This window comes from Lepisma saccharinum, chromosome 15, assembly GCF_977018435.1.
Source record: "Lepisma saccharinum chromosome 15, izLepSacc3.1, whole genome shotgun sequence".
NCBI classification, from domain to species: Eukaryota; Metazoa; Arthropoda; class Insecta; order Zygentoma; family Lepismatidae; genus Lepisma; species Lepisma saccharinum.
Window position 1 is genome coordinate 78,898,031 of NC_139243.1, and position 27,121 is coordinate 78,925,151.

General features: G+C 39.5%; 1 protein-coding gene across 1 annotated transcript in view; it reads left to right on the plus strand.

Annotated features, from left to right (window-relative positions):
* The window catches only part of LOC145999353 (uncharacterized), a 266,207-nt gene that overhangs the window by 134,333 nt on the left and 104,753 nt on the right, over positions 1-27,121 (plus strand). Inside the window, exons 23-27 of the mRNA XM_083136293.1 lie at positions 4,425-4,609; positions 5,168-5,335; positions 9,471-9,620; positions 11,358-11,439; positions 19,438-19,682. Coding sequence (XP_082992419.1) covers positions 4,425-4,609; positions 5,168-5,335; positions 9,471-9,620; positions 11,358-11,439; positions 19,438-19,682 — 830 coding nt within the window. The remainder of the gene's footprint in view (positions 1-4,424; positions 4,610-5,167; positions 5,336-9,470; positions 9,621-11,357; positions 11,440-19,437; positions 19,683-27,121) is intronic.

Consider the following 27,121-nt stretch of genomic DNA (forward strand, 5'->3'; position numbering starts at 1 on the left):
ATCCAAACCCGAAGATGGAGCCGGACCTTCTGACAGAAGTGCAGTGGCCACCCCATGGGACAACTCACTTGCTCCTGCAATTAAGAATTGGCAAGGAAGTAGGGGAAGGAAAGCAGGCACCTGTAATATCCTGACTTCATCACCGTATAAGATTTCCATTGGTATGTCCACTACTGTTAAGAAACAGCCTGTTAAAAACAACGGAAAAAGGGGGAAACGCCATTACCAAAGGACCGAGAATCACCAGACTCGGACAGTGTCGGCGTATTCAGCGTGCAAGACGACTCTTCTGATCTCAGTATGTCAGATGGCAGAACACCAAGTACTGACGATGCTGAATGTCTCTTCTGTTCTGGACGATTTTCTGATGATAAGGGTGAAGAAGGATGGGTTAAGTGCGAAATGTGTGATACGTGGGCTCATTTTGAATGTGCAGGATATGATAATGGACTTTACATTTGCGACTTTCGTAAGTAAATAAGTAGCCTAGTGATACAGACATGTGAAGTTCATGAATTTTCCCATACTTGTGACTTTACAATGTTCACTTATTTAATGTTTTCATTATAATTGTGTTTATATGTTCATTTTCTGCACAATGTTCCTAGTATTCCATATTTGTACACCATTTTTTTTTTGTGGAGCAACTTTTAGGAAAATATTATTGATAAATAATTACCATAATGTTACGTAGTCTAAACTTTATATTCTACAGGGTGTCCCAAAAGTCCCTTAACAGCCGTCCTAGAGACGTGTAGTGCAGAGATTGACATGATTTGAGTATATAGTAATACTGTATGAGTAGGGGGAACATGATTGCTGTGGGTGACCATGGCGGCGACCATCTTGGTACCCGCCATATTGGATGGAGGTCAATTTTTTTTAAATGTGGAGGTATATGTGTGGCACATACTTTTAGGCTAGAATTGCACCAGAAACAAGAATATGATGTGAGTTTTCAGATATCTTTAATTTGTGAAAAGTTATTGATGCAATGTTGAATAAATGATGACATATGATAAAGTATGTAAATTGTGATAACAGATATCAAATCTCATTTGTTGCAGATGTAAGTGACAAAGAACATGATGTTATCGAATGAGGAACGAATTGAGATCATCCTCATTTCCGCCGAAAGGAGTTCACGGGACATTGCCAATGATTTCAATCAAAGACATCCGCTTAGGCCGCCAGTGTCGTATGTTAGTGTGGCCAATGTGATGAAGCGATTTAAAGAAACGGGTGCAGTGCACGATAGACGTCGATCGGGAAGACCAAAAACAGCCACGGATGAAGAAACAACAACGGCAGTTCTGGCATCATTCGTGAAGTCACCCAAAAAAAGTATTCGACGACTGTCCGCCCAATGTGGTGTTAGCAAGAGTTCGATTAGCAGGATTATGCAAGAACATAAGTGGCATCCCTACAAGATGCAAATGCAACAACATCTCAGTGAAGATGATCCTGATAGGAGGGTGGAGTTTTGTGAGTGGTGTGTCGTGCAACTTGAACGTGACCCTGACTTCTGGCGAAACATTCTGCATAGCGATGAGGCATTTTTTATACCAATGGTGAGGTCAACCGTCAAAACATGTAGTATTGGTCGTCTGAGAACCCGCGCTGGGTAAACCTGGGGAACGTGGTTGGGCCAGCAAAAGTTATGGTGTGGTGTGCAATTTGGAATACCCAAATCATAGGTCCATTTTTCATTGAGGGGACATTGAATGCAGAGACCTACCTGCAGTTGCTACGCGATCTTGTCTTACCTTCAGTGTGTATGCCGGATGGGTCTTTCCCAGAATTTTTTCAACAGGATGGTGCACCACCTCATTATGGGAACGTTGTTCGGCAGTACCTTGATGTCCAATTTCGTGGTAGGTGGATTGGCAGACGAGGACCAAGGGAGTGGCCAGCCAGGTCCCCAGACCTTACTCCCCTTGATTTTTACTTGTGGGGCCATCTTAAGGCCATGGTTTATGCAGTTCCAATACGTGATATGCATCACCTTCGACAACGAATCACTGAGGCCTGTGCCGCTATCACTCCCGAAACTCTTTTGAATGTTCGCCGTTCATGGGAGACTCGCTTACGGATGTGTTTACGGGAGCATGGCGAGCACAGTGAGCACATTTTGTAGCGCAATAACTTTTCACAGATTAAAGATATCTGAAAACTCGCTTCATATTCTTGTTTCTGGTGCAATTCTAGCCTAAAATTATGTGCCACACATATACCTTCCCATTTAAAAAATTTGACCTCCATCCAATATGGCGGATACCAAGATGGCCGCCGCCATGGTCACCCACAGCAATCATGTTCCCCTTACCCATACAGTATTACTATATACTCAAATCATGTCAATCTCTACACTACACGTCTCTAGGACGGCTCTTAAGGGACTTTTGGGACACCCTGTATTAAAGAACTAATTAAGGAAGAGGAGGGGAGTTTCTCACATACATTTTTTTCTAATGTGGCGTTGAATGTTCAACAACAAACTGGTATTCCATATTTGTACCCCTTCCCCTACACTTTAGAGCAAATAATTTTTATGTATGATTCTTATGTGGAAACAAAGTCTTACAGAAATGTAAGCAAGCGATTTTTAGCTGTGAAGATTTACAATATTTATGGACAATACGCCATGAAGGCGTATAGGGGTGTGGGGGTAACGCCCCACACTTTCTTCATCCGGTCGTGAGTGGGGATGATGTGATCAGCATCACGCCCCTGACCGCCTTTACCCCCCCAAGGTTTCCCCCAGGTACCCATGTTATTCGAGGCTGGGTGGGCGCCGGGGCCGCTTCCTACGTTAGAAAAGTTCCCGGATAATGTATGGAAGTAAAAGGAAAACAGTTCGAACATCTGTTGAAAAAAACACGTGATACTGTACTTGTGATTGTGAAATATTTGAGTTGAAGAGTTACGCACCTCTGATTTCGCCGGCAATCGGCGTGCTTCAAGCTGTTACGCAGGCACGCGTTCGGGTGGCCCAAAAGAAAATCAAGGTTCTGTAAATGCAGCATGACATGTACGCTAGTTTTCGTAGAATCTTCTTGCCAATAATATTTTTTTCTTGTATGCCCACTTTACGATAATCGGGACTGGACTTACTGTCTATATTGCAATCCGAACTATTGTGAAATGTGCCTTCGCCGAAGATAAAACCATTGATTACGGGGCGACAGCATTACCACTATGCCACTATTCACAGCAATCTCGCGTTGTGGTAACGTCGTCTGCTTGTAATTCAAGGGGTTACAGGTTCGATACCCGGTGAAGGTGCTTAGTGGTTCGTTTTCAACTTTAAGATGAAGGTCCCGTCCCGATTAGTGTATCTGTGTAGGGGAAAGAGGGGTAAGTTGGTGAAGCGGGTAAGATGACGAAGTCTCGAATTTGGCCCAAAATATCATAGATGGCAGGAGCTGAGAGTCTCATGTGGTGACGTGTGCAAGCATGATATACTGGAAGCGGAACAATCCCTGTGGCAGTTACTGAGGGGGAGTAACAAGAGAAGGTTGTTTGTGTTAGGTGCTGGTGTTAAGTTCAAGTAGGTTCTGCGGTCATCGTGTGGAGCGGTAAGTATAGGTTCACTTTGCTGCTTGTACTGCTTCACTACCTTAATGATTGTAGCGTTCGACATACGTATTGCATTGTTGTCGTTATGCCTTTTCACGGTGTTAAGGGGAAAAAACAAGTGTTACGGTGTGGGGTAAGTTGACGAGTGAAAGACAACGCAATATCGGAGTTCGCCATCTTACCCCATTGTTAAGCGAAGAAATGACGACAACGAAAGCTAAGCAATACAAGTTCCTAATGATTAAAATCGAATAGCAAGTCAAAAGAAAAAGATAATGGCATGTCTAGTACGTAAAGTAGAATAAATTGAAACCATTATTTAAATGCCTCGTCATCTTACCCAGCAGGTGGGGTTAAGTTGACGAAAACGTAACCTTTGCTTACATTTATTGTAGTCCGGACACTTTATGAGTTCTCACATTGAAACTTGGTCATCTTTATGAAAAGATACCATATTATGTCACTGCCAAAAATTATACGTTTTGGTGAAATAAAAGTGGTTAAAAATCAACCTTTTCCTTAACGTCGCCAACTCTTTCCCCTATAAAGTGCACTTCAATGGACACCGGCTGATTTTATTGACTTTTGTTTTTTACTATCGCTTTTCTGCAACTTTTGGCTAATCGTGACTATGAGGATGAGTGACAACATGATAAAATTAATGAAGGGGCAGGCTGAGGTTCGAACCTGGGATCCCGGGCGTCGTAGCACGCTGTATTAACAACTTGTCACGGAGATTGGTAAAGAAGTAGTATAAAAAATCTCACAGCAGTCTCAAAATTTATTTAGCTTCTTTAGGAAAAATATAGAAATTTCATTACTAAAAATTATCTCAATAATTGCAGAAATTTATGAGCCAGTTGCTGACCCCCCTCTATGAGTATTCCTTGACTCTCTCACCATCGGAAGACAGCATTTTTCAATCTCTCCTGTCTGCTGACGTCACTAAGTGGGCCTGCGAGATGGACGTGAAGCAGTGCTTAGAGAATACCTCGGCCATCTTCAAGCAGTGGGTAGTCAGACAAGATCAGTGAGTATTTTTAAATACAACTATTCGCATTTGGTGATGCAATTAGTAATAGACTTCGTGTGAGTTAATACCATAGATACACGAGGATACATGAGAATACAATAGAATTTCAGAAGAGTGGAAATAATCCATTAATGTTCCTTTGTTTAAAAAAGTGACAAAACAACTGCAATAATTACCGTGGAATTTCTGTCCTGCAGTCATAATCCTCCGGGTTTAAGAAGGCTAGAGAGTTAGTTAGTCAAGGTCTCACTAACCCCCCATTTCCTAAGTTATGCACATTTCAAGTTAGAATAATTTTGATACGTCAATATTCGTAATTTTACATACTATTGCGGAATTGGAGAAAAATGTAAAATTATAGTTCTCCTTAGGTTTTCTAGGATGTAGGGAGATATTCCTTACTCATATTGTAATGATAATCCTTTGTTTTGTATATATTGTAGCTGAAAGTAGAGAATTTACACAACATGAGATGTTGAAAATTAAATACTGAGTATAGCTCTCAATGAAATCTTATGTTGCACTAAGAGATAAATTGTGTCTGCCTTTGCACAGAATACCTTCCGCCCTGAGGCGCACAGTGTACTGTACAGCCATAAGAAAAGGAGACGAAGTCGAATGGAAGTATTTCCTGCAAATGTACTCGGAAGCCAAGACGGAAAAAGAGAGGAAGGAGCTGCTCTATGCCCTCGCGTGCACCGAGACACCGCGGTTACTTCAGAGGTAAGTCGTCTTTATTATCATTACCCACCATTACACACTATAGTCCGGGATAAGTAAAATTTAATTACATATAATGTTAATGGTAACTATTATTGCCGATTTCATTCGTTAGTAATGTTAAACAGACTGTAATAATTGCATTATTATTGCTTTTAAACGTTTTCCAGTTAATAAAATGTTACTTTTTAAATATCTCAATGTACGGTCACCGGCAAAAAAAATGGGACGCCTATATCCTGAAATACTCTCTTCACTGCAAGGTGTAATGTGTGTTGCCTAACTCTACGGTGGTGGTAGAAGTTGCCATGGAAATGTTGCTATTAAAGCTCATTTATCGGCGTAGAGTTCGACAACACACATAACACCTTGCAGAAAAAGAGATTAGGTATCCCGTTTTTATTGCCGATGAGTGTGCATATTGATATGCACTAACTATGTTATAACAATTACAATATAATTTTAATTAAAGCGAACTATGTGGCAGAGTGGATAGTACAGTGTGCTATGAGACCAGACGTTCTTTGTAAAACGTCCCTTATTCAATTTCATCATGTCATAACTTATGCCCAGCTTTCCGTTTAGTGAAAACTGGCAGAATTTGCAATCTGGGTAATTCCAGTAGAGAAAAGCTGGGACTGTAGACATTAGGGGCTTAGGCATGGGTGCACGGACTGCTTGTAAGAAATACGCACTAAGGATTACAATGAGGAAAAGAAATGCTAGAGGTTATATGTCCAATTGTAAAACAAAATTAAAATGAGAAGCTTTCGGCATAATATACACCAGGGGTGCCCACAGGGGATGGGAAATTTTGAGGGGGGACAAAATTTTATAGTTTAGCTACCAATTCTATATATCTTCACACAAAAATAGGAGGGATCGTTTCGTTTGATTGACTTGTTATTGATTTTTAGTTATGGTTATTATGTACAGTTTCTCTACCTACCTGTAGGTGATCGCGGCGATGGGGTTGAAATGGGACACCAACTCATATGCCTTTAGAATCGGTTTGGACTTACTGCGGAAACATTATTCATCTTGAGTCCGATATTTTAAAAATGGTGCAAAATGACGAAATTAACAATAAGTTTGCTGCAACAAATTTGCAAATTTATCATTTATGTAACGTGTTATTTCAATAAATGTCAAATATACATGTGAACGTCCATATTGTAAACAATAACTAAAGTATATTGTTTACATATGTCTATATTATATCGTTCCGCAAATCTTGTCTGACCAAAATAATTGAAGTATATAATTCGGCATAAAGGGGGCGGGGGGAATGTTCTACCTTGGGAGGGAGTGCATCATAGAGCTTGGGGGGGATGGGTACCCCTGATATACACAAATTAGAATCCAAAGAATGGGATGAGTGGCAATGTAATGAGAAAAATCTAAGAACTTATGTATTTATCTTGAACGTAATGCTAGCTGAAAATACAAATGTAATAAACATTAATTTCACTTGTAAAGTTGGTTTAACTAATGCCTATTACTTACATATCCTGTTATCCAACTGCATATGGCATTGTGATTGTTAGGTCCTCGTCCAATCCTGTCTGTGTCACTGTTCTCCATTCTCCTGAAAGAAAAATAAGTTTCAGAAACATTCAAGATTAACTTTCAAACCTAAAGAATCAACCCTTTGTGTAAAGTGTAGTCATTATCAACAACAGATATTTCGTGACTTTTCTTCTGTTTCCCCACGAGAACCATGTTCTGGAACCTTTAGATTATGCTAAGCTGTATTTCGAACATTTAAAAGTCATGCAGAATTGATGTTTCGAGATATACATCCACCAAAATATCTGCAGTACTGACTTTGAAGTAGGAGCGCTTGTGTACAAAGTAAAACCTTTGGGGTACGAAACTGCAGTCTTTGAAGAAGGTACTGCTGCGCACACGGATTTTCCGTTTGACCGTTAAATATTACAAGAGTCAAATGAAAAACTCTACAATACAATTAAAATTGTAAGGCAGACTGTATATCTACAGCTCAGTTTACATGAGGTATCAATTGTTATTATTTACAAAACAACCTCAAGGCTGCAACACTAATCAAGTGAGCTTCAAAACGCCATTCTTGTTATTTTAAAGATGGCGCCTCCTCTACACGCTTGCACCACTGAAGAGGAGTGGTTTCTTGCCTTCTATCGACCTAAAACTTACAGAACTTTCTCGGCAAATGAAAATTCAATATATGTGTGCATGTTTACCACGCGAGCAAGTTTACTAATGGAGGAAAAGTTTGACAATGGCCTCAGTTCGCAGGGAGATGGGTGGCAAGGCCTTCGCAATGGTTCACAAGTAACTGCACGTCGACCCCAAAGACTTATGCTTCCTAAGGTATACAGGCACTAACTCAAAGTTGAAAATATATGTAGATCATCAATAGATCTGTGCTAAAATGCAGAAAACTTGTGCAACCCTACATACAGAAATCTACTAAATAAGAAAGAAAAACATATTAGGATTTTCAATTGACTTTCCCTTGTAATAGAAGTGGGCGTATGCGTTATTTTAAAATTTCTTATTTTACTCATTGTTATTCTCAATTTGAGATAAACATATATCCTCTTCAGACTAAAACTTGCGCTTATTAAAATATAATTTGCGGTGATTCAAATTCCATAGAAGTGTGCTGGGAAATCATAAAAGAAAACAGTTAAATTCGCATCATTTTGTCTACAAGACAGACTACCTAATAGCAAAAAGGTGTAGTATAGTTTCTGGAGGAAAACGAAAATGGATTCTATAGTTTAGCACAACAACAATTTATATGAGTATGGCTAGGTTTCTATGACCTAAAATCTGCATAAGTATGCCTTGTAGCATAAAAACATAACAGGACGAACTGTGACAATAAGAACAGAAGAGTAACGAGCAAAAAGTACGGAACTGAAAATTATTTAGGCCTATTTATTTTCTTCCAACATTAGTGCCATATCTGGGATATTTTCATCTAGTATGCCCAAATGAAAAGGAGACCTTTGCTGTAGTAGCATTGTATCTAATCGAAGAAGGTAAATATTTTTGCCTAAAGATGGTGCAGTGTTTGTCCCAGTTTGCAGATGTAGCGAACGGCTTCGCCTGCTGTTCCTCGGTTGGCGAGAGTTGTTTTGTGCGGACGGGTGCATTATGGATTCCTCCAGCATGCTTCACAAATTCCTCACACATCCTCCACACAGCCCCGATATTTCCCCATGTGACTCCCATATCTTCGGCTTCTTAAAACAATCACTGAAAGGTCAATGGTTCACCTGTGACAAGGAGTGCAGAACACTGTGGAAAACTGGATCCGTAAGCAACCCACTGAAGACATCCACTCCCTTCCTACGCACTGGGATCAGTGCATCCATATCAATGGCAATTACGTGTAGGTATCATGTTACACATTAACTGTAATTCACATATTATGTAATGCAAATATTCTTTCAAATAATATGCTTTAGATATAACCGTAGTCTCCATTTCATTTGGGCATACCTATTACAATACTCCTTGTTAGTTCACCACATGAGCCCTTAGTTTCAATGTGCAATGGTTTGCTTTAAGGAAATGTTTTCAATTCTATGATAGCTATTGTCAGCCAACAAAGATCTGTACAGTGAGGTGATTGTTGCTGTTGTTATGGAAACATTAATACACGCCCTCAAATTCTTATGATTCTTAATTCTTTTCTACAGACAAGCCGGGTAATGTAAACCTAAAGAGATAATAAGGTAGCGTCATTGCTCCACAGGTTCCCGAAGCAGAGTGTAGGTACGTACGGTTTGTTATTAGTACAGTATTATCGCCCTACGTAGACGTATAAACCCCGTATAATTTATTCACGGAGGGCAAACATCAACCAGTGTAACAATGCTTCATGCAAATTTAGCTGTGTATGGTATCATGGGAGTGGACGTACTGTTGCTGTTCTATCTATTTAACGTTGCTTTCCTATCCCTCTAGATTAATCGCAACAGTCATAAGCCGATGAATGATTTTCCGTTATTGAGTTGAGTGAATCCGTTCAAATTAGTTCTGAAATAATCTCATACCCTTCCAATTATATCAAGACATGCATAAAGTGCACGCAACTATTGTAAAATTTACAAAAGACGAGAGAAAAATTTGCTGAATTTTCCAGGTATCTGGAAGACGCCCTGGGACTACATGAGAACATGGTGATCAAGTCAGAAGACATTTTCACAGCGCTCACAGCCATCTGCGACAGGAGGGGCGGCTACATATTAGTCAAAGCATACCTAATAGACAACTTTACAGAGATCTACGACCTGTGAGTACAAATCTAATTATGTTATTTGTTCTCATCTCCGCGATTTACTTAAGAAGCAGAATACTCATGCCGTAATTTACACCTGAGCCAGGTGGATTTTTGGCACCCCTTTACTTTCAACCCTGGTCCTCCCATTTTCCACCTAGTTTCCATCCACCTAAACACCATAAAATGATTACGAGATTAATGTACTTTCACAAAAAGGGTTTCTGATATCTACAAAATCCTTATCCTATCAATTATTTTATTTCAAGTGATTTGAATCAGCGATTTTTTAAAATCACCTGATTTAAATCAATCCAGCTTGATTCTAACTATTTTGCAATATATTGACATCTTAAACCAGTTAGCAAAGAAATTCGTTTCCTACTTTATAAATATCTGAAATCTATAAAAATAACAAATTAATTGCCTTATATGTATGTAATAATAATGTATTATTAAATATTTAGTAATTTACTTTTTTATTTAATAGCATTATTAATGTGTGTATCTTATTATTATATATGTGTGCGAGGACTAAGACCCCCCCCCCCCACGCAGTCTTCAATGATTTCGCACCATCTCCCTAGCTCCGGTGAATCCTTAAGAGTGCTGAAAAAAACTTCAAAAACGCAATTAATTTGATTGATTGATTGATTTATTTTACTTCGCATTTCTGCCATTTTTTGACTGATTCGCGAAGCTGAAGATGAATGGTGATGAGGTGGAATTGATGAATCGACAATCACAAACTCACATGGGCAGCAGATACCACACGTCCAACGGTTTGAATCCAGACGCCAGAGTCTCGTTAGTGTGCAAAATGAAGTCCAGGATGTACTACGTGGAAGAGTGGTTGATATTTTAGGTGTCTTTAGAAAGGTTCCCCCTTACACCCCAAAACACAATTGAAATATATATATATTTTACCACTGACGATCTATTGGATGAGAGGTTTAATAAGCGCAGTGGTAGAGTCGTAGCTTTGTAAACAAGGGGTCCCGGGTTCGATACCCGGTGGAGGAACATAGTGTGTCAAAAAGTGCGGCGAAGTAGACTAATTTACTATCTTATGCCCCTCCCTTGATGTTTTCTGGATACACTACTGTGTTACCCAAATCTTCACACGTTTGATCCCTATACCCTGTCCCAGCTAACTGTAGAGCAGGACCGCGCATGTCGGCAGAGGAGGAGGAGGAAAATCGAGTGGTGAAAGCGTAGCGTTGACAACCGTACGGTCCTCACCGTACATGTACGCAAATTACATGACCTTAGTCTGTACGCTAAATGCACAGGTTGTCAAAATTTGCTCTTGCAGTTTTATCCCTAATACTTCCCTAAGAAATTCTTAAACCAAGCGTACGGACCTGGAGACAAAAATACGGCCCGTTTGCCATGTGCATTCGGTATTGTCCTCTTCAAAAGTTTGCAACGCTGAGAAGGAAATAGGGAAACTCCCGTCACTCATTACACATAAATTTAAACAGGTGATTGGAAATGAACATCTCCAAAATAATATCACTCCCCCTCGTACTTTTCTCACGCAATTCACACCACTTCCGCCGAATCGAAAAAAAAATATTGGAACAATCTCTGGGAATTGACAGGGCAGATCATATGCGTTTGAATCCGGAGGTCCTGTTGGAAAAGACCGACTACTGAAATTGTTGTATATGCACCTTGCAGAAAATGTATTTATCAAAGATGCATGTAACATCAAGTAAACAGTAAAAACATTTCCAAACACTGTTTTAGGTACTCGTCTGACATCACAGTGCTCTCAGAGATGATCCAAATTGTGGCTCGAAGGATCAGCGAGGAGACGGATTACGACCAGGTATTTGCTATTACCTTCACCCAAATGGGTCATATGATTGTAGGACGTGAAGATCTTCTCTCTGGATATCAGACAGGTCACTTGGGGATATCCTTCCGAGTTTTCGAAAACTAAAGTCACTCTCATCTTCAGGTACTGAAGTCGAGAGCTAACGTCCTTCTTGTCTTCAGGGACTTAAGGTCATTCATATCTTCACGGAATCAAGTCAAGAAGTAACGTAACTCTCATCTTTAGAGATTCAAATAAAGAACGAACGTCACTCTCATCTTCAGCGATTGATGTCGAGGGCTAACTTCACTCTCATATTCAGTGATTGGAATAGGAGAGCTAACGTCCCTCTTGTCTTCAGGTATTAAAGTCGTATGTCAAGGTCTCTCTCATTTTCAGGAATTCAATTCGAGAGCTAACATCACTCTCATCATCAGGAACTGAAATAGAGAGCTAAGTACCTTTAACCTTCAGGTATTGAAGTCCAATGTTAAGGCCTCTCTCATCTTTAGGGATTCAATTCGAGAGCTAACATCACTCTCATCTTCCGGGATTGAAATAGAGAGCAAAGTACCTCTCACCTTTACACATTGAAGTCAAGACTTATCGTCACTGCCATCTTCAGCGATTGAAGCCGAGAGCTAACATCGTTATCGTCTTCAGTGATTGGAATCGAGACCTAAGTTCTGTCTCAACTTCACGGATTAAAATTTAGAGCTAGCATCGCTCTCATCTTCAGTGATTGGAATCAAGAGCTAACGTCCCTCTTGTCTTCAGGTATTGAAGTCGAATGTTAAGGTCTCTCTCATCTTCAGGGATTCAATTCGAGAGCTAACATCACTCTCATCATCAGGAACTGAAATAGAGAGCTAAGTACCTTTAACCTTCAGGCATTGAAGTCAAGAGTTAACGTCACTGCCATCTCAGCGATTGAAGTCGAGAACTAAGGTCTGTGTCACCTTCACGGATTCAAGTTTAGAGCTAACATCGCTCTCATCTTCAGTGATAGGATTCGAGAGCTAACGTATTTCATGTCTTCAGTTATTGAAGTCGAATGTTAAGGTCTCTCTCATCTTCAGGGATTCAATTCGAGAGCTAACATCACTCTCATCATCAGGAACTGAAATAGAGAGCTAAGTACCTTTAACCTTCAGGCATTGAAGTCAAGAGTTAACATCACTGCCATCTTCAGCGATTGAAGTCGAGAGCTAACATCGCTCTCATCTCCAGTGATTGGAATCGAGAGCTAACGTCCCTCTTGCCTTCAGGTATTGAAGTCGAATGTTAAGGTCTCTCTAATCTTAATGGATTCAATTCGAGAGCTAACATCACTCTCATCTTCGGGGATTATAGTGGAGACCAAACTACCTCTCAACTTCACGCATTGAAGTCAAGAGTTAACATCACTGCCATCTTCAGCGATTGAAGTCGAGAGCAAACATCGCTCTCATCATCAGTGATTGAAATCGAGAGCTAAGGTCTGTCTCACCTTCACGGATTCATGTTTAGAGCTAACATCGCTCTCAACTTCAGTGATTGGAATCAAGAGCTAACGTCCCTCTTGTTTTCAGATATTGAAGTCAAATGTTAAGGTCTCTCTTATCTTTAGGGATTCAATTCGAGAGCTAACATCACACTCATCTTTGAGGATTGAAGTGGAGGGCTAAGTGCCTCTCACCTTCACGCATTGAAGTCAAGAGTTAACGTCACTGCCATCTTCAGCGATTGAAGCCGAGAGCTAACATCGCTCTCATCTCCAGTGATTGGAATCGAGAGCTAACGTCCCTCTTGTCTTCAGGTAATAAAGTCGAATATTAAGGTCTCGCTCATCTTTAGGGATTCAATTCGAGAGCTAACATCACTCTCATCTTCGGGGATTGAAATAGAGAGATAAGTACCTCTCACCTTTAGGCATTGAAGTCAAGAGTTAGCGTCACTGCCATCTTCTGCAATTGAAGTCGAGAGCTAACATCACTCATCTTCAGCTATTAAAATCGAGAGCTCACTTCCTTCTTGTGTTGAGGTATTGAAATCGAATGCTAAGGTCTCTCTCATCTTCAGGGATTCAATTCGAGAGCTAACATAACTCTCATCATCGGGAATTGAAATAGAGTGCTAAGTACCTCTCACCTTCAGGCATTGAAGTCAAGAGTTAACGTCACTGCCATCTCAGCGATTGAGGTCGAGAGCTAAGGTCTCTCTCACCTTCACGGATTCAAGGTTAGAACTAACATTGGTCTCATCTTCAGTGATTGGAATCGAGAACTGACGTCCCTCTTGTCTTCAGGTATTGAAGTCGAATGTTAAGGTATCTCTCATCTGTAGGGATTCAATTCGAGAGATAACATCACTCTCATCTTTGAGGATTGAAGTGGAGGGCTAAGTGTCTCTCACCCTCACGCATTGAAGTCAAGAGTTAACGTCACTGCCATCTTCAGCGATTGAAGTCGAGAGCTAACATCGCTGTCATCTTCAGTGATTGAAATCGAGAGCTCACCTTCACGGATTCATGTTTAGAGCTAACATCGCTCTCATCTTCAGTGATTGGAATCAAGAGCTAACGTCCCTCTTGTCTTCAGGTATTGAAGTCAAATGTTAAGGTCTCTCTCATCTTTAGGGATTCAATTCGAGAGCTAACATCACTCTCATCTTTAAGGATTGAAGTGGAGGGCTACGTGCCTCTCACCTTCAGGCATTGAAGTCAAGATTTAACGTCACTGCCATCTTCAGCGATTGAATTCGAGAGCTAACTTCGCTGTCATCTTCAGTGATTGAAATCGAGAGCTGAGGTCTGTATCACCTTCGGCGATTCATGTTTAGAGCTAACATCGCTCTCATCTTTAGTGATTGGAATCGAGAGCTAACGTCCCTCTTGTCTTCAGGTATTGAAGTCAAATGTTAAGGTCTCTCTCATCTTTAGGGATTCAATTCGAGAGTTAACATCACTCTCATCTTGGAGGATTGAAGTAGAGAGCTAAGTACCTCTCGTCTTAAGGACTTGAAGTGCAGAGCTGACTTGAAACTGACCTGGCTGATATCCCGAGATAACTCTTCATTATTCGCTTCAAGAATTATCTGACTATACCGACACATTTTCTGATTGAAACAAGTCATAGATTTCAAACTGTTCAAAAAATCATGTTCTAATCAAAACTATGCATAGTACAATAACTATATTCTATATCGCAAAGGCCAATGCACTAAATGGTACAGGACAATTGTAGTACTTCATTTTCCTTCACTATAAATTTTTACCGAAGCTTCAGAATCTGATTTTGATGTTCGAGTTGTTCAGAGTACTAAGAACCATCTTTTATTTTCTGTTTGTGTTATCTTCCGTCACTTTTCCACTTCTTGCATTAATCAAGACGATGGGGATGAATGATGAATTCATAGAGAATACAAATATTTTGAGGTGGCCATGTCTTTGAACCCGGGACGTTTGCCTGTTGTGCATAGCTCTGGCCACTTAGGCACGCCGCATGTTGCCCTATCTCTAACGTATGATTCACCCACGACAGTTTCCTCCAAGGTAAGGTAAATTTCCTGAGTCTAACCACGCAGTAGGATAACTTAACTTCCCCCTCCACTAAATCCTAGAGCCATAAAATGACGCACGTAAGCTAAATAGTACCGATTAGCCTATTAATGCATGTTCCAAGGAAATGTTTTACTTCAATCTGATGAACCGCTATCATTTTAACACCAAGTTTGTTACAACAAGTGTATTTGATTGTTAACAATTTGAAGCTACAAGTTACATTCAACAATTGCATCAAATATATAATTAACAAACAATTCTGACAAATGCCACAATAACATTTAAAACCATTACAACCTGAACTTGGGACTGTGGTTTCATGATAAATTGGTTACAGCATAAACATATTTATTTAATGATTAAACATGGTGTGTATAATTTTGTGAAAACAAAATTTCCTGACTTTTCTAGGTTTCTCAGATCATGTCATTAGGACAATTCATGTAGTTAAACATAGGTGTAAGAAAGTTACTATATTTAAGTACGCACTATATTTCGAATGTCACTTAACCAAGTTTTTGTCGAATACTCACTTCATAAAAACTAAATATGCTGACCAAGGCAGAAAATTATTTTATTATAAAACATAAACTAAACGTAACGTTTGGGGAAGACCACAGAAAAGATATGCAAAATGCTTAGAAAGCGGGCATTAAAACTTACAGGAAGGGAGGGAGAAGCATCTTAAGAATAGCGAAGAATGCAAACAAGAAAAAGGAAAACAGAGAAGAGGAAGAGGAAGGGATTATCTACGAAGTGAAATGTAAAGAATGTCAGAGTGTGTACATAGGAGAAACGAAAAAGAGGCTGAAAGACAGGTTGAAACAGCATAGGGATGATGTACGACTTAAGAGAGAGAGAGAAATGCGATATTTAAACACACGAGAGAAACAGAACATGACATAGAGTGGGATGAGGCTAAGCAGATAGGAAGGGAGAAGAGAATGCTAGTGAAAAAAATGGAAGGAGGCCAAGGAAATAGAGAAGAAAGGTGAAGAAGACACAATGAACTGTAGTGCGGGACTGAAGATAAACAAAGAATGGAAGAAGGTGTTAGAAAGAGTGGAAAGGACAAGAGAGAAAGAGGAGAGAAGAATGATGGAAATAGAGCGTGAGATAAAGAGTCCAGCGACATTCTCTTTCAGGTGAAAGTACAGTTGACAAGGGAAAGCCATCTGCTAGATTGTTCCAGAACTACTTTCTAATAGTCTGGAGGGGAGTAATGTTTGTGTATATATATTGCCTGTTGTGTACCTTGTTACATTTGTACTTGGTACAGAGTCTGAAGAAGACCTTGCTAGAAGGTTGAAACGTTACGTTTAGTTTATGTTTTATAATAAAATAAATTTCTGCCTTGGTCAGCATATTTAGTTTTTATATCATGGAAACAAGGCTTAATGGTGTTATAACTCACTTCATATGTTCATTGTTGATTTTATTAATTTGGTTTATTTTACTTTGCTTTTATGACACTTCTGTCTAATTGCGAAGATGGGGATGAGTGATATGATGAAACTGATGAAGAATACTCACAAACATCCATGTACAGGCCGGGATTCGAATCCGGGACCCCTGGCTTCGAAGCGCGATGTGTTCTTCATAAAGGCAATTACGAGAAGGGAAACTGAACAGAAATTGACTGTCGGATCAGGAGAGTGAACTTTCATGTATTAGAAAAGAAGAGTATGTTATTGTGAAAGAACACAGCAATTACACCATAGATAACATTACTAAAATCTAATAGGATATGCCGAAGAAAGTGGTAAATTCAAATATTCAATTACTGTAACAGATTTCTACATAGTTCAAAACATGACCCCTTCTCCCTCGAGCATTTCAACTACCAGTAATACCTAGTATATCGAACTGAAGCATGCGTACTTTGTTCACAACAAACTTAAAATGTCTTGCTTATTCGGTTTTCATCTCTTCAAAAACCTTCTTTCAGTGCATTGGAACAGGAAAGTCTTTGATTTTTCCCGAAACACAGTAAATTCCCCTGACATTTCCATGACTTTTACAGGATTTACAGTTTTCCCAGACTGGTAGACAACCTGTTAAGTACACCAGGAAGCCCAGCCATAACCGGAAATTATATCTTCAACCATAGATAGTGGAACTCAGAGGTTCCCAGACTTTTTTGTTTCAAGATTTTTTTCCGCGGCGCCCAAGTCAGAATGTAGGCCTATCTAAAACTTGCAACGCTTGCCTCGAGTTAAAAAATAAACACGTATTTCAAATTCAGAAACATGTTATGTGTAAAAAGTACTAAATTAGCACATATTTGGAACAATCATAGCATTGATTCAATATACAATTGTGAAAATATTGGAACATTTCGCGGCACCCCTGTAAGCCAGCCACGGTTGGGAACCACTGGTCTGAGCTATGGAAGTTTTATAAAGAGAATATTATGTAATGATGTATGTATGTAAATTTATGTAATGATAATTAACCCTGTATGTTTGACAACATCACTAATGGAGCTTAGATAAGGAATGAACTAGATTATTTCCTTATTTAGATTTAAATACTTGTTAGTTCCCGCTCTTTATCACTCTATATATACTTACTATTACTGCTTCGCGGAGAACCACGAGACTTTCCGGCTTACAATGAGGCCACCAGACATGGGAAGCACTTAAGGCTTTTCATAAAAAAGACCGTAAGCTTCCACAATATCTTCCGGTGTTACTTCCGCACGGTCTACTCTCACAAACAACAAATCATGTTGGAAATGACACTGTTTCCTTCGATTACACTAACAAAATCATCAATAATTCACATCACCTAGCAACAGGAACACGAATTACAAAATTGCGTCCAAACAAATTATGACGTCACAATATGACAAATATATGTATTTTATATTTAACATTTTAAACTTCGCACAGCAACATCATACCAACCCAACGGTCAGCAACATCGGTCAATGGGATCCTAGAAGGCGGATTTATAAAATGCCGAGACGAGATTCACTTAAAAATAATACATATACGAAGCAGCAAGTCCCATAAGATAATGCATACCGCAACTGGCTTAATGGAACACAAGTCACGCAGCGTCTTCGCTGGACGCTATTCAGATGGTTGAACGTCGCAGAAACGGGTTGAACATACAACAAATAAATTAAGTACGTAAACCACTTAGGACAAGGCAGAAGATATACAAAGGCAAATATATGTAATAGAATAGAAATGATCAGGTCTAGCTACTTATCCTATATCTAGTTTAAGTCCTGCAATATAATACAGCGTGTCCACAAAGTCCTGCTACCGTTACAATGAAACTTAACTAAACTATATGAGATAAAGACATGCGGTTTTTCGCAACGTGTTCTACAGCTCTCAAAATTTTATTTACAATTACCAGACTCAGCATACCACACACATTGTGCTTTCTCCTGTGCTGAAGTCATTGTCGCTCACAACATAATCTGCAAAATAATAATAATAATAATAAAATACCACCACTTATTAAAACTTTGAGAGCTGTAGAACAAGTTGCAAAAAACCGCATGTCTTTATCTCATATAGTTTAGGAGCTAAGTTTCATTGTAATGGTAGCAGGACTTTGTGGACACGCTGTACAATGTTAAATGCCGTATTAGCACGACAGTAGTGCCCGAAAGGGGAAATTATGAAAACAAAGCAAACCAGGATAGGGGAAAAAGGCCACAAATAACGAAACTAGAAGGCAGGGTATCTAAATGCACGGCCATGAAATTAGGCGGGTGGCAGAAGTTCGCGCTGTTGCCACGTCGAAGTACAACCTGACGTGTTCGGAGGTTTAAGAGAAAGAAAGATATCGTTGTAGAGTTGGTCTTTGTAATCCATGTGATACAAACTGACAGTATTTGCTCGAAAGGTCAGGGATGACATAAGTGTCCCGGTCTGACGCACGGCCATGAAATTAGGCGGGTGGCAGAAGTTCGCGCTGTTGCCACGTCGAAGTACAACCTGACGTGTTCGGAGGTTTAAGAGAAAGAAAGATATCGTTGTAGAGTTGGTCTTTGTAATCCATGTGATACAAACTGACAGTATTTGCTCGAAAGGTCAGGGATGACATAAGTGTCCCGGTCTGACGCTCGAACTAGGCAACGCAGCCCGGTTGACGTTGCCACACAGTGCGGGGAAACAGCTACTTTTGTTGCGCTCTCGCTTTGCTTTTCCCACATGTGGCACCAGCGCAATTCTGCCCAGTCGCCTATTTTCATGGCCGTGCGTGTAATGTTGCCGAAACTTCAAAAATGCAAAACTGCCGTGATTACTCCTGTTCCGTCCTGTCCATATTTAAATTGCATGGGAGCGTAACATTCGTAACTGGTGTGGATGTTTCCCCGCATATGTAGATTTGCTACTCGACAACAAGTTGTTTACCCTACATCTAGGAAGCGTGGGGGGAGTGGGGGGTGATAAGGATCTATTGCAAGATCTTTGAAGTCTGATGAATGGTCTTTTGTCTTCCAGCTGGAGAGTCTGTGCAGGACAAACAGCGACATCTTCAGCGAAGAGTACGACGCCATCGAAGAGGCCCTGAAGAGAGCCCGAGCGAACGTTGATTGGGTGGGCAGAAACCACCAGGCTGTCGGGGACGCCCTGAGCAGGGCCTTCCAGAAACAGTCTCCAGGGGATGGAGTTCAACTCCAGGATTACGTCACGAATGAAACAGAACCTGAATCTCCAGCTGAGGGAGGGTCACTACGATACCTTTGACTAGATAATTCCACCGATGATATTTTCTCATTCCAATGTTGTTGTTGTGTGTAAAATATGGAAATATATGAGTTTAATTGTATAGAATAGAAAGGCTTGTAACTTGAAATATTTGAAAATAAATGTGCTACAGGTGTTGAGGTTGATTTTTTTTTTCAAGACCACTTCATTTATGCACACATAAGCTGATCAAGTTTAGATCTACAGTTTGTTTATTGATTTTACTTTGCTTTTATAGAACTTTTTGCTGATCGTGAAGATGAGGATGAGTCATGATATGATAAAATTGATGAAGGGACACTCACAAGGAACACTCATACCCAGGTTTGGATTCGAACCAGGGACCTTACGTGTCGTATAGCGCTGTGCTAACCACCCCGCCACGAGGTCGACGGTTTAAAGTGGGATCTGAACCACCGGGAATCGAACCCTGGGTCTCTTGGTAACGACGACGTTACCACTATCCATTGGTAGTGAGTGAATATCATATTGTTCGTTGATTGACTGAAATTAAAATGATGGGTCGGTCAATCGCCAGTTTATACGGCGCCAGTGGGGTGCGAAGGGGTGCTTCCGCACCACTTAATTATCTTCCGCGCCCCTTTCAGCACCCCTTTTTCAAAACCTATTTTCAACCGAAAAGACTATGAACTCTTCAATTGCCATATTACGTTATGACTCACTAAAACCTTGCCGTGATATTGAGCGTTGAATGTTTCTGTTGAAGTGACACCGCTGTTAATGGATTGGATACAACAGATAAGCCATTGATCCGATCCCACTCTAAAAGAGAAGCCGCATTTAGTTTCCTCTACTGGGTGCAGTCTCTAGACTAAAACGAATAGACTAAAATAAACACCAATGTAAATAATTTTAGACCAATCAGCATCCTCCCAGCTCTGTCTAAGGCTCTGGAACATCTTATTAGTGGTCAAACCCGTGACTTCCCAGCACGAAATAACCTAATAAACCACTTTCAATCTGGGTTTCGTAGCAACCACAGCACATGCACGGCTCTCGTCAACGTAACCGACGACATTAGGTTAGCCATGGACAATCGAGAACTTACAATGCTTGTTCTTCTCGATTTAAACAAAGCCTTCTTTTCACCCCTATTCAGCTTTTCGAACTCTACGGTTAACTGGTTCCGTTCCTATCTGGAAGCACGTCAACAATGTGTCGTCGACCCATATCGAAAGTCATCCTCGAAAAGCATCCCCTGTGGCGTTCGTTCCTCAAGGCACCGCACTGGGCCCCCTCCTGTTTACACTGTATATATACGACCTCCCGTCTGTGCTTAATCACTGTAGGTATCACATCTATGCCGACGACTTTCAATTATACTTTTCCTTCCCTCCTCAAGAAATATTGTATGCAACCAAATGTGTAAACAACGACCTGAAGATAATCAACAAGTGGTCTGTAGACCACGGCTTGCACGTCAACCCGATCAAAACCCAGTGTATGCTCGTAGGTTCCATGAAGATTCTGAACAAAATTGACGAATTCAATCTCCCTAAGCTCACGGTCAACGTTAAACATTTGCCTCTCTCTACCACGGTTAAAAATCTGGGAATTACGCTAAACAATAATCTTACCTGGAGAGAACACGTAAACTCCGTTTGTAAAAGAGCTTTCGGTGCACTACACTCTCTTTACCGGCTTAAAAACTTCCTCCCCGAACGTATGAAAACCAAACTTGTCCAATCTCTTGTTTTTCCTATTATTGATTACTGTGACAATGTTTATTCGGACGTTAATCACGAGCAAGCTAAACTCCTTCAGCGAATCCAGAACGCCTGCGTCCGCTTCGTTTTCGACCTAAAATATTCCGAACATTTGACACCGTATTATGCGAAGGTCGAGTGGCTGAAATTAAGTGATAAATGGATTTACCACAACCTTGTCCTACTGTACAAAGCCCTAGAAATAAGAGATCCAAAATACCTTTCCGGGCGGTTTCAATATCTTTCCGACTTTCACTCCCGCAACACCAGATCACGTGAAAAATCTCTGTTATCCATTCCTCTCCACAGATCTAACTTCTACGCCAATTCGTTTACCGTTACTTCTGCAGGACACTGGTACAGACTGCCCCCCGAAATCCAAGCCTCCTCCTCAGTTGTAACATTCAAGAGACAATTAATATTATACATGCTAAACAATTGGACCTAGATGATATTCCCAGAAAGGAAAGCGTTATAAATTTAGCTCACAAAATCTGCTTTCTATGTAGGTATTTGTGTGTGTGTGTGTGTGTGTGTGTGTGTGTGTGTCCATATAGAAACTGTAGTGCGTTTATTTTTAATTTTACTTTTCAGTTATATTTTTCATTGTGTTAGTAAAAATAATGAGCAATGTAATTAATGGTTAATCCACGATTTGACTACTTGTATTCAAACTGTATTGCTTTCATTTTATTTTCATTCGACTTTCATTACTTTATTTTTATTCTATTACTTTATTTTCATTTATCTCCTTTCTTTTTTAATTATATACAATTAACTGTAAAGAAAACAATTGACCCCCGTAATTATTGGTTAAGTGGAAGAGAAGGCATTAATGCCTTAACTTCGCCATGTAAACAAAGTCGTTAATAAATAAAATAGTGGGTGTTGTCTTTCTCTTACTATTATTGTTATTAAGAATTCATTCTTCTTTTGTAAGAGACAAGATATGTCATTGGCCTGCCTAAACACGTTTTGATCGTTTCAAAATTCAATACATGCGCTTGCTGTGGCCAAAACGAACAAAAATGAAGCAAGTTACTAGTAGTCTTCAGTTTCGTTGGCATATTTACATAAAATCCTACACTAAAAGTAGGATAAAGCATGCAGAAAAACATGTTTTCTTTATTTTCAATATCGCACCCCCAAAAACTCACTCCATATTCCCTCAGCACTAAGGCTGCTTTGTTCCTGCCACATATTCTGAATCACATCTTATCACGAATAAAACACTAGATGATTTCAAATGGAAACAATAGTCTTACATAATATTCATGTCATGAAAATGACCTTCCTACCACAACTCCAAGAAATGCACATATCTAAAGATGTTAATACCCATACTTCTGATGAAAGCTAAAGATGTAGTGTTTTTCAGCCAAGAACACCACTTCACAAAGGAATACACTGAGCGAGTCAAAGTGGCAGTCATAAGCATATGGTAAAGTTCTTGGAAAATGGGTGAAAATATTTCATGTTTCTGAAAAGTTTCCAAACTCAAGATGTTCTAGAGTTTGTATGAGGTGGAAAAATGTTTTTTCTAGAATCGCAGAATATGTATGGACACACATCAATGGCGTATTCTGAAAATTTGGCCTAGTTTACGGCAACAATTCTTATTCAATGTAAACAGGGGTGGGCATAAGTAGGTATACAGTTGTAGAATAGGTACATTAAGTGGATTGAGATGAGTATTTTGACCATATATTTGTGGCTACAGGAAAATTTCTCTTTAGTAAGTTTCCCAGCTTTCCTTAGTTTGTCTTTTGTATACTAATTGTCATTCTTTTCAGTTTCTTGTGTCGCGATGGCTGGGAATGAAGATAGTAATGTTCAGCGTTAAGTGTTTGTTCATAAAACTATACTATAGTGGAATTTAATTAAGTTTATACTGTATACCTACTGTCTCATTACTGTATACCTACTTATGCCCACCCCTGTATATTTATTGATTAGATACAGTATAAATAAAACACCAATGCAGGCATGCAAGAAAAACAAAAGTAGAAGTCCGACAATCAGTATATGAAAAGCGTTGGTTTACCAGCGGTAAACCAGGTAATATGGGAGAATATACCACTGGCACACGTGTGTTCTCAAACACATACTGAAATAAATTCCGTACTGGAAATAGGCCCTTAATTTGTTCTTATCAAGTATTGGTTGTGCAATCCTAAAAGTTATTCCAACCATTGTCCTGGGGGGCAGATAGACGTGAACACGTTCATTTTCCAATGTAATAGACCACGTGAATTCCTCATAAAAGTGAAACCAGGAAGTTATTTTATGGCAACCGACTTTTATCTGCCAGCAATGTGCATGGCTCCATTGTTCGGCGATATGTCAACATTCTAAACTATGCGATTGCATCTGGAAAACGAGCAATGGAGACTTATGTAGGCGATGTCGTGACAGGGCTTAGTGGTCAGTCGCTGGAGTTCTACATGGATCAAGAACAGCGGTGAAAAGGAGTGTGAGTAGAGGAATTGCTGCAAAGTGTTGGGTCAGGGATTAAAGTGAGCCGGAACGCACCGGAACTCGTTTGTTGCCGGGACTCGGTTCCTGCTGTGGCATTACATATCCGCTATATTTGTTTAATACAATACACAAAAGTCTATCCTTTGTACATTATTCGGTAAATGTCTGTTATATCGGAGACACATTTCTATCGGATATTTTCAGTTTCAAATTGTTCGTACTTATCAATTGTGTATTGCGGAACATAGTTGAAGGTGCCATTATGCTTTTTACACGAAAATAACTTCGATTTTTCACATTACGACTAATTCTTTTGGGTCCTTTCTTCCGTTGCGGAACATACAATATGGCGCGCACAGCTGTGGATCATCGCGCGCCGTGCTTGTTTTTTTGTCGATTTGGAGTGGTTATGCAGTGTTGCAACCTTCTTAACCGAAAAATACCTAGTTTCGTGTTCATTATGTCATCATAAACCATTGACGGATAGCCCCAAAAACTATTCCCGATAGACCCAAAAACCATTGATGGATAGCCCCAAACACCATTCATGATAGCCCCAAACACCATTCACGATAGCCCCACGAGCCATTTCCGGCAAGGTTAGGTTAGGTTGGGTTAGGTTAGGTAAGCATAGTTAAAAAAATAAAAATAATAAAATTCTGGTAAAAAAAGGCACGTTTGCAAACACTGGCGAGACCGCGTGACTTTCGACGCTCGCGCCATCTGCAGGTACATAATGGAAACAACGGCATAATGTTGTCGCTTTGCACAAAATGCAAGTTTATTATATCAAAAGTGCTTATTTCTTGTTGTGCAGCATTCTACTGTGAGAGAATACCTCCACGAACTTTCAAAATACTACAGAAACTCATTTCTGTAAGTAGTTTCTTCTGTAAAAATGAAGAAATGTGTCTCCGATATAACAGACATTTACCCATTATTATTTGTAAACAATTACTAAATTTGTCTCCTTTCGGTGAGAGGTCCGGAATTTTAGAAAAAAATTATATATTTCGGTCAGTGCTATTCGTTTAAGATATAAATCTACGTAAGAAAATTACAACCTAATTTCCTGAAATGAGATACGTTATAGATATTGTGTTTATATATTGAATCTAGGACAAATGCGATGGCGGACAATTGCGATGAAGCGAAAATCACGGACAATTGCGATCATTTTGACGGTGACAGTCATTTTACAAATTAATAGAGGACAATTGCGAGGATCACGACCTAACCTAACCTAACCAAAGGCGACACAGAACTGATAATGCTGTAGAACAGGCATGTCCAACTTCAATCCAGTAGTGATCTACTTTTTATTGTCACAACAGGCAGTGAGCTACTATTAATCGTTAATCTTTGCAAAACTTTATACCTACTAAGCCATTATACATTATAGAAGTTGAATTCAAATAACGTATATTCGTATAATTACAATAGATAATGCGATCGACCAACTAACGCCCCGCGATCGACGCGTTGGACATGCCTGCTGTAGAAGGTTGGAACAACAAAATAAATAGGTGGCTTGGAAGACCGCATCCAAAAATTAATTATGTTCTGGCCTGCCTCAAGAGCCAAGCAGAAGACACCAACATCAAGTACATGCGGATGGAACTTAATCTTCAAGGTCAGAAAAGGAAGAAACGTGACGAGAGAGTTAGAAAGTGTATTCCCACATATGAGGTGTCTGTTGGCTCTAGCCCATCATCATTGATTGAACCAAATTCCCAGCCGAAAATATCAATATTTCACATAATTCTCTTGTAAGTTATTGTACGGGGTGTTAAAAGTGTCCACCCGTCCTTTCATTTCTGTGTTCATCGCAATTGTCCGACTACCTATATATTTACTTGGGATGCAGTAATAATAATAGTTATAGTAGTAGTAATGTTATTTTTCTGGTGGTACGCAACTGTTGGTAACTGTAGTCTGTCTCATCATCACCTTAATCTGTGTGTGAACCAAGGTATGTGCCTTCAATGAGACATTTGTGCATATAGACTCAAAATAATTATGACAACTTTCCAAACTGAATTACATTTTCATTCACATTTAGCAACCATTATAATAAATTACAAGATTTTCTAGATTAAAAGCAGAAAATTTAACAGTTCTTGGGTCACTAATATTTAACAAGAATAGCAAAATCCGCATATTCACATAATGCATGCTCGTGCCACCTGGTGGCAAGCGTGAAACAGAGACGGTCTTAGAACCTGAATGAACATAGAGCTATTAATAACACCATCGCGACAAGCAATAACATCGCTTTGCAAAATACTAAAGCATGCCTAAATCTGAGTTTTGTGAGATGCATACTTGAAATCATTCACTAGGAAGGGGCTATTTATAAGCCTACATATACAGTTATCAAGCTTCAAGTAATCATTAAGATCTTATCGTACGGGATAACAAAGTAGTGATTTTTGGCAACAGCCGTTAGATTCTATAACAGGATATGTCACGTCTGAAAGGTTAATACGGAAGTTACTGGCTCCTCCAAGCGAACAGTTTGAACAAGTCCATCGTGAAGATGTAGGATAAACGGCGTTCAACACCCCGGAAAATGAATTAAAAATGTGTATTTATTGTAGACGGATGCAAATATCTTGCTTCCCAGTGTCTCCTCAAATTTAAGGAATTAATACAAGGTGTATATATCATAACGAACTCAAACTTTTCTACGTACTTATGTCAAGAATGGTTACTGATTATCTAGTACAGTGCGGTGCATAAATATTGAAGGTTAGATAAAACCAGGTAAGCCAACAACCGTCAAACTCCACAAATGAAATTTTAATTGCAAAATGTTACTGGGAATGCAAATGACAATGTACAAAAGAGCATATTATTCGACGACTGAAAGTTTGAAATTGACTTTGTTTTGAAACAAAAGAATGCATGTTTTTTTCAAGTCCAGCACAGCATCCATATGGCAGTAAATGACACCACCACTTCGCTTACGTCAGAAAATTGACTTGCCTGTTTCTTTCCCTTGATTCTTTAATTATCTATCGCTATTCTAATTAATTTTCTGTTGTATCGTACAGTGGGATCCATGAGTATTACCGTGCAAATTGTCCATGACCAATTTCATTAATTTTTCTCTTACGTCCTATGTGTTTTTAAGCGATGGATTTTTATGTATGCTGGTGCAGAAGTTGTCAACAGCTGCTTTTGAATTTTCTTTTAATTCTTGAAGATCTTATTGCGTCAAATAAAGAACA